Genomic DNA, 9,570 nt, shown 5'->3' with positions numbered 1-9,570 from the left:
CTGTGAAGGAAAGTCCTATGCAATTTCTATAAAATGCGCCAAAATGATTTGCATAAGACCTGTCCTTCTTGTTATGAAAGCCAAAAAATAGCTTGCATTGACCCTTATGAAAGCTAAATTGTTACATGGGGTGGATAAAATGAAGTCATGTTAGGGGGCGCGCTTAATTGGAAAACAACCTCAAACAACAAAAATAATTCCCGCGAACTTAATTTCTGAATAAATAACGTAGTTTTACAAAAATAATTCAGCCTGTTTTTGGTATTATTCATCCAAGTTTGTCTGGAATATAAACTCTCTTAAATTTTTTTTTTTTTTAATTCGAACCTTGACATTTCTCATAGGATTTTGACACATACACCAATTTTAAATAAGTAGGGTGAGTTCATAAATGCAGGAATGCAGCAGTGCTGGAAAAAAGAATTGAGAATATTGTTATAATTACGAGTGAATTTTGACTAATTTAGTACACGTTCTTAGATACAAAGACAAATAATTCTAATGAGTTGGATAAAGTTTTAAGCAGACAGTCCTTGGCTTAATAAATGGAGTTTTTTTTGCAGAACTGCTGCAGTCGTGCATTTATGAACTCGACATTTTTTTCAAAAGGTTTCTTTGACTTTGTTGAAAAAAATTACAGGTGTAAATTTTTCAACACAAGACCTATCACTTGATGAAATTTTTTTTTCGAAAATAGTTACTCTACCGATTCCTGCAATAGAACTGTTTTTCTAATTTCGGAATTCAACAAAGTTTTATATACAAAAGTCACATTGAATTTTTCCATAATTTTCTTAAAGCTTTTTTAAACTTTTGTTTTAAGTTTTTTTTTTTTAACGACCCCAACGAACGATTTGCTTAATTTGAATTTTGTTTCAGATTAAAAATGATTTCAACATTTTTCCTTTCGATTTTCATATAATATTATTTAACTTAAGCATAATGCCCATTATATGTTTTAGGGCAAAACAATTATGTTTTAAGGAATAATATTTAAAAACACTTTAAATATTTAAATAATACAATGTTCAACTAAATTGAATATTGAATTTTCCCTTGACACAAATCATATTTTTCTAATAAATTTTGATTTGTTTAGTTCGAATCTGAAGTAGGTACAAAAAAATGTTTTGTGATATAAACGGGTTTCGAAGTTATTTAATCCTTATCTAAATTTAATTTTTGTATTATTTTCTTTTCATTGTTATTTATTTAATTTTATTTTTTGAAGTGAAAAAATACTACAGAGTGAACCTATTAATTTGACTGGCAGTGTAGTTATATGCACAAAGTTTATAAGTTCACCCTAGTATCCATTGTGCGATAAATGCTCTCATAAACAGTGGTATTAAATTTATGAAGAACTATACAAACCTTTCATTGTTGACAATTGTATCTATATTTCCAAAATACAAATAAATTAAAAAAAATCCAGTAGATGCAATTTACAGCGATTTAAATTTTTCTTTAATTCCGAATTTTATTTTCAATATTTTCATAAGCATACAGTTATACACTTTGAATTATTTTGCTTTGGTTATCTCAAATACAGAAACATTTATATTTTTTTTATTTCATTTTAAGATTTTTTAGTTTATTCTGTGCTTACGCTTAACAAATATATAATAAATTTTTTTACAATTTGTTTTTTTTTCTTTTGATAAACTTACACATAAATAAATTTAAATTACTTTGTCCTTATCCTGTTTTTATGTTTTAACTTCTAATTACTTATTCTCTTATAACCTATTATATTTTTTCTATTTTATTTTTTATTTCTTTTATTTATTTACACATTTTTTTAATAGTTAATATTTTCTTTGTTTGTTTTAAATGCAATTTACATTCTAAAATAATATATTCACTAGATTTTTGTAAAAATTCATTTAAAGGCATTAATAAATATTTCTTTTTATTTCCTTAAGTCCAAAGAATTTATATTTAATTTTTTTGTTATTTAATTTATTACGTATTCAAACTATCTTTTTTTTTTGTATTTATTTTTTTTTTTTTAATTTTACTGAATATTGACTCAAGCATTTGTTTAAAATTTTAAAATAAAAAATATAAATATTTACACAATGTTTAATGTTTTTAAATCTTAAGATTTTGATTCATTAATTTAACTTTAAATTAAGATCATATGAAAAAAATGATTTTTTGTTTAATTTAACTTAAATATTTTAAAAGCAATTTTATTTATTTACATAAAACTTTATAATAAATATGATTAAATCACATACAAATATATTGTTTTGTTTTTTATTTTGAAAATTTTTAACACGAGACATACGTTATTTGTTATTTTATCTTATAAATGTATTATTTTTTAATACATTAGAAGTTTTTGTTTTTTTAATTTAGTCAACGAACATAAATTTTTTGCATTTATCATTTAAATTTCTAAAAAAAATTTAGTTTAGTTTTTTTTCTCCTTATTTATAAATATTTTTTTTTTATTTTGTTTTATAATTATTTTCATTTATTTACTCACATTTGAACATAGCTTTTTTTAATTTTATTTTTGTTATTTTTAATATTTTTGTTTTTTTTTTTAAATGACGCATTTAATTTAAAGCATACAATGTTAAATTCAACTATCTATATCTATATTGTAGCCAGTGAAAACTTCCAATTACACCTGAAGCTATACTGATTGCCAGCAACTTTGTCTGTAATGTTGATGGTGAGGATGAGGACGATGAAAAATACAAATTGAAGAAACTTTTCAAGCCGGACCCGGATGATAGTGTCACTGGAAAAAAAAAATACACAAAACAAAAAATAGAGTTAGATAAAGAATTTATTATGAGTTGAGTTGAATATAAAATGTTGATAAATATTTGATGTTGTAATTTTTTGAAAAAAAAAAAAATCATAAAGTAAAAGTTGCAAAAAATAACGAATTAATTTAGTAAGGAGTTTTATTAAAAGTAACATAAAATTATTATCATTAGTCCTTTGATAATGTGGTTTCGAAAGAGCGCTGAAAAAGTATAGAAATAAAACTTCACCTCTAAATTGAAACAAAATTTCAAGGTTAATTAGGAATATAAATAGAATAATAAATGCATTTTCAGATGTAGGTACAAGAACTTTGATTGAATTAAGCCAGGTTAATATAAAGTAAAAAATAAAAACACTTTTGCAACCAGAATGTTCTCTTTTCCATTTTTTTTAATGACTAATGATTTTGATAAAATAAAATTTACGTTCACAATCATATTTTTAGAACTGCAAAAAAACAACATTTTTTTGGTAAATGATTCAACCGATTTTAGCAAGAATTGGTTTCGTACAAAAACGTTTAACACATTTCTAGATTGAAAAAAAAAACAATGAAACTTTTGTTTTTCTTTTTGGAAAATCATTTTTTTGAAAATATGACTATTATTTTTCTTGAAATAGCCACTGTTTTTATTTGTTAAAAAAAAAGACATTAATGATTTAAGAAAATAGTTTAAAATTTCTTTTGACTTTGGTCACCTTTTTTTAAAAAGGATTTTTTTGCGGAGATAAGGTAAGTGGGAGAAGCTCATTTCTATTAAAAATCAACAAACGATGAGTTCAAATGCAAATTCTTTCATAGAGGAAAATAGTGAAACCAATTCGATGTTTAAAGTTGAGTCAGACAGGTTTGTATACTGTCACAAATTTTACTTATAAATGTGAAAACGCCATGTACTTTAAACTTGTACATCAAATCTAAATAATCTTAATAAACATTAAACTTAAAGTTTTCAAAACAAAACTTTTCATTCCATTATGATTATTAGATAATTTTCCTTGTTTTGAAATTTTTCTTAGATAAACTAATATAAGATTTAAACGGTATTTATTAATAAAATGTTAAAATTTTTCTATAAGTCATTTACAGAATCAAAAAATGTGGTGTTTTATTTCATCTCAAAAGTTCAAACCCTCAAAACAGAAAAATTGTTTGATGAATAAATCTGTAACTTTGCAAATTTATTTCAGGTATCTTAAGCTTCAATAAGTAAGCCTCATTTTAATCTTTTAATCACCCAAAGCTATTAAAAAGTTTCAAAATTTTCTAAAAAACCGTAAAAAAGGCTATTTTGATAACTTTTCTAAATTAATTTCAAATGTAAGAGAAAATTTTTTTTAACAGAGTAAACATGGCTTCTTTGTAAGAAATTAAACGAAGTTTCCAAATGTATTTTTTAAATTTTATGTAAAAGAATCCGTTTTATGAGGACTGATATTGCAGCCTGAAAAAAATCGTAGAAATTCGAAACAAAAAGAAAGTTAAAGCTTAATAAAAAGTCTTTTTGAAACAATAATTATTTAATCAGAAAAAAATGTATCCACTTTCTTAAGAAAAATAAAAACAAAAAAAAAATTGCAAGATTTTGGTTTTTGAATAGTTTAATGATTTTGGTATTTCACCAATTAGAGTGGTCCACGTTTGTATGGGAAAAAAATAAAATTTTCAAATAAACGTTGGGCTACCCCCTAGTTTGGTTCCACATACTATTGGTATCATACTGTTGAATTTTCAGCCTCCTATATTATATAGAAGGTGATGCTGATTATGATGAAAAATTGTATTTTTTTGGAAGAAAGTAAAATAGAAATTTTTTTTTTCTTTTTTCAATGTTAAAAATTGCTTGAACGTTGTGGTTGTTGTACTTATTCTGAAAAAAATATAGAAATAATTATTTCTGGTCACACTTTCAAGTAAATTTCGTCAACAGTTAGTACACATACTTTTTATGTGCACATTTTGCTTATTATTTATTATTTTTAATTATTGCTCATTTTTTTTTCGAAAAAAAAAATATTTTATTTGTTTTATAAAGACAAGCAAAACTTAAATCAAATATTTGCTTTTCAAAAAAAAAAAAAAAATAATTAAGACTACCTACAAAAATCAAAAATTGAACTGTTACTAGCACCCTCTTGCCCTTAAGATAGCGAATTGAAATTTCACAACGTTAATGTTAGATATAAATAATTGGAACAAATTTATCGGGTGGCCTGACCGAAAATCGAAAAAAATATTTTTGTGTTCCTTTAATTTTTTGGGCTAGTGAATAAACTGACATTTTTTTCCCAAACTTGTGATTTTTTTGACAGTTGAGAAAATCTAAAGTTGAAAAACTCTGAAAATTGAAAGATGAAAACGTCAACTCTCAGTGAATAAAATCAAATTCACAAATTTAAAATAAAAATTCTCAATCTTGTCAAACTTCGTGTGAATAAAATGGCTATTTTTTTACTATACAGAATTAAAATTTTGTTTAAAGTTTTTTTTTTAACATTTAAAGAATTTTTTGCAACATTCATGTAATGGCTGACATTTATTTTGGATTGAGGTCAAAATTCTGAAATTCCAAAATTCGGATTCCAAAATTCTGTATTTTAAAATTCTATAAATTCTTTATTCTAAACTCCTTTAAATACAAAATTTTAGATTTCAAAATTCTGTATTCCAAAATTTTGTAAATGATTAAAGAAAAATTTGTTTGACATTACTAAAACAATTTTTTGCAAAAGTTAAAAAACTAAGATTATTAAGATTAAGATTTAACGTAGACTATTTAAGAAAGTTCATTATGTTATTCATTTGGTTATTTGTTTTTTGTTTCTGAAAGGTTTTTTTTATACATTTTGTTACTTTGTTAATACAAAAATAAAAACGGTTATAAACATCAGACAATTGAGGAGGTGATTTCCAAAACCAGATATCTGACCTAAAGGTAGTTTTGAGTAAAATGCCAATAACCTTTACTTCGTAATACAGAAGATATAGAGCAAAATAATCTTCTACAAATTTATTCTTTACGAACTTTTAATAAAATTAAAGTTTTCTGCTTTTGGAAGTATAATTGAATTATGTCTTCTTTTGGAAGTAAAACTATTACAAAAAATCTTCTTTTGAAGGTAAAATCACGATTTTTTAAAAATTTTTTGTAAATAAACCTTTATCAATATCAGTATTTTAGTTTATAACAAGAAACAAAAATACATTTTTATAAATAAAATTGAATTAAAATGAGTTTCTGGATCGCACGTACTTGCTCTTGTAATTTGGAGTGTGTATTTTTGTTATTTGAATAGCTCTATATTTAATTTTTTTAAATGATAAGAAATAACAGTCAGCAAATTTTGAAAAAATAAAGTCAATTTTCGCAAAAAACCAAAATGCCATTTCCATTATCCAAATTTTTGAGAAAAACTAAAAACACAAATTCTTGATATTATTTACTAAAACCCTTAAGTACCTACACAAAATTTAATTAAAATCGTTAGACCGTTTAGGTCCTAGCACGGTGTACAGATGGACGGACGGAACTAAGTAATGATATTTTTTATACTGAAGAGGCCTTATTGGAAAGAACATTTTGGAAAAAAACATTTGGTGTTCAATAGGCTGTTTTGGAAATAAATTCGTTTTTTGACATTGAATTACTATCTCTACTTCTATTTGCTGTTTAGAAAATTATTTTTAATTGAATCAGACGCGCGTTGAAATGACATGCATATCTCATTTTCCGATTTTTTTCCAATAGCTGGTTTCAGAAATCAGCTCCTCAATTAAAAGATCTGTTCATAAACTACGAGTTGTAAGTAGAGAATTGGAATTACAGAATTTGGAAAAGCAGAATAATGGATTTGTAGAATTTTGGATTAACAGAATTTTTAAATACGGAATAAAAGAAAACCAGAATAATGTAATACAGAATTAGGTAAATTTGACCTTAATTGGCTGCTATTTTGGATTGAAATATTTATAATAATTTTATACTGAAGTTACAACAAATCATGTAACATATCGTGAGGAACACATTTGACTTTTATTTTTTGCTTTACGACATTCTATTTTGTATAAATTTTAATATTAAATTCTTGTTTCTGAAGGATGCTCATTAACAATAAAATTCCCCCTTGATAAATAAAAGCTATTTATTTAAAGCAAGAAAAACACACCACGCATTCCACTTTCAATGTTTTTTAATGAACTTAAAAAAAAAAAAACATAAATACAAAAAATAAAGTAAATATTTATGCATAGTAGATTTTTATTTTGAACTCACCTCTTGCTGGAATTGGATCCCGTTGCGGCGTTCCCAACTCTATTTCCTTATACTCTTGATACAAGTCACCAATTTGGGCTGTACACCGGAGGACCAGACTGCCCCCAGCGGGGTGGCCGCCGCCGCCACTGCCACTGCCCAGCTGATTGTTGTGAAGAGAATTCAGCATTTGATTACCATTCATGTTACCTCCATTGCTGCTTCCACCATTATTCGATAGCAAAGGACTACCGCCGCCCGTAAAATGAATGGCCTGCAATTGAAGTTTTAAACTTATCCTCGAGGCCATTAAACTGTCAACCGTCCGGATGTATTCCGTTTCGCCGGAAGACACCTGCAAATAAAACAAACAAATATGTTTTCATGAAATAAGGATCTCTGCTTCTCTGGGCATTATTTTGGGGGGGATTGGGGTATAATAATTTTACACTATGCTATACTGAACAGAATTTATATACAAGGGTGTGTCTCCACTTATATTGGTGTATATGTTTTTGAACACAAGAGAAGGAAATTATATTTTCTTCTTCCCAGGACATCATTACATCAGAGAGAGGATACTTCAAGTCAAACCGAACCTAACAAAATCCGATGGAACGTGCATTCAATTTAAACTTAATTTTGCGCATTGTGACAGCAAACGATACAGATCCACACAGTTACACGCTTTATATAGAGTTGAGTCGAAAGTGGAGTCATTCGAAATGCATCCTTTTTAAAGATATTACAAAGAACATTTCAATGCGATATGGCGATAGCGATAGCGATATGGTTGTATAAGGATGGTTTCTGATGCTCTGCAAAAATATAAGAGCAACATTTACGTTTGTTGTTGGTTTGAGAGAAGACTGGGTGGTTCTGGTCCTGGTCGGTCGGTGGTGGTCCTTTGAAAGGAAATCAATTTCGTTTATTGGATATCTATCGAAAGCACTTGGCCTCTTGATATACTTTTCAAATGTACGTCGTACAAGAGAGCAGTGAATTCAGTGTGTTTGTGTATTTGTGTCATTTTCAAAATGCTATATTTGCTATTGGTTTTGAACCAAACTCGGCCCGGCAACATCCTGAGATGTAAAAGGGTTATTGTGGGTCGAATGGGGAGTATGGAGTGTATATGCAGACAAAAATAACTTTAGAAAAAAATATTTATTTTTGCTAAAGGTTTACAGTTGGAGTATAGACTTTCACTATATACAAATAAAAAGAATGTCAAAGAAAAGGGCAATTTCACTAACAAGCATTTGATTTTTTGAAGGTTGCTTAGGTATTTTTATTAGTTTATTAGGTTTTTTATGAACTCTTTTTTAAGTGGTAGGAAAAATTAGTTTTTTTTTTAATTTTTAAAAATAAACTGAATTGGGTAATCACGTGAGTGCAAAGCCAATTCTTTTTTACATAAAAAATGTTTTAACAAAAAACTAAGCTTCAATTAAATTGTTGAGAAAAGTTAGGTTTTCTTGTGGTTTTTTTGTGACCTTTTATTTTCTAGTATGTTTTTTTTTTTTTTTAATTTGGAAATTAAATTATTTTAGATTCTTGCATCCAGATTCTTTCAATGTTCCAATAATGGAAAAAAAAATTGTTAATAATTTTGTTCTATTTATTTATAATAACTATAAAAAATCCTTTAAAACACTATTTCATGCTCAGGTCACAAGAGGTTAACGCTCTTTATAAGACCATTTTCTCAGTCATAAGAAGAGAGTTAAAACCTTTTGTGATGGAACTTGTTTAGTCACAATAAAAAAAGCACCATAAATAATAATATTTAAGTGGGTCACTGTGGTGTATGAGTAACTTTTTTTTTCTATAGAAAGCTGAAACAGTTAGTATTATTTTTGTATAATGTAAAGCCTATCAAAAATTTCCCTGGGTCTCCATAATCGAATGCTAATGAAAAAGTATCATCGAGTATTTTGTCAAAATTTAAATAAATAAATTTAAAATTATATTTGCAGGGTTCCTTTGGATGCAATTATCAACTACTCAGTACTTTAAGCTGCTTTGGACTACATTTTCAACAGACTAATAGTAGTTCAGAGCAACTTTAAGTACTAAGCAGCAAATAAATGCCCCACGAAAAAAAACAGCGGAAAATAATAAAAAAAAAAAAAAACAAAATTATAAAAACCGTCAACATAACTTTTTTTGGACGAAAAATAAAAAAATGAAAAAAAAACTCTTCAAAAATTCTAATACAGGTGAGAATTCCGTAGCTGTGTTCAGTGATACGAAAAAAAAAAACGAAATTTTTCATTTAAAATTTCGTTGTGCTATTTTTAAAAGAATATTTGTTTCGTTTCGAAAAAGCCACGTTCAATTTTTTTTAATGTGAAATATTCCAAATAGTTTGAAGGATAGGCTCAAAATAAGTCAAATATTTTCCAATTAAGTAGTCTCAACTCAAACTCACTTCAATTATTTCCCCCCAATCCCTCAATTTTCACTATTAATTGATCGAATTTTTAAATTTCTAAAAATGCCTGTTTTTGTCACGTTTTTGTTTTAA

General features: G+C 26.3%; 1 protein-coding gene across 1 annotated transcript in view; it reads right to left on the bottom strand.

Moving 5' to 3' along the window:
• Positions 1-2,539: 2,539 nt before the first annotated feature.
• Positions 2,540-9,570, bottom strand: part of LOC129916047 (uncharacterized) — a 350,529-nt gene continuing 343,498 nt past the window's right edge. The window contains exons 6-7 of the mRNA XM_055995808.1: positions 7,062-7,395; positions 2,540-2,755 (exon numbers count right to left, since the gene is read on the bottom strand). Of these exons, the coding sequence (XP_055851783.1) occupies positions 2,598-2,755; positions 7,062-7,395 (492 nt within the window). The 3' untranslated portion in view covers positions 2,540-2,597. The remainder of the gene's footprint in view (positions 2,756-7,061; positions 7,396-9,570) is intronic.

Source organism: Episyrphus balteatus, chromosome 3 (genome assembly GCF_945859705.1).
Source record: "Episyrphus balteatus chromosome 3, idEpiBalt1.1, whole genome shotgun sequence".
NCBI classification, from domain to species: Eukaryota; Metazoa; Arthropoda; class Insecta; order Diptera; family Syrphidae; genus Episyrphus; species Episyrphus balteatus.
Note: the sequence above shows the minus strand (reverse complement) of the source record. Positions and strands in the feature narration are given on the sequence as shown.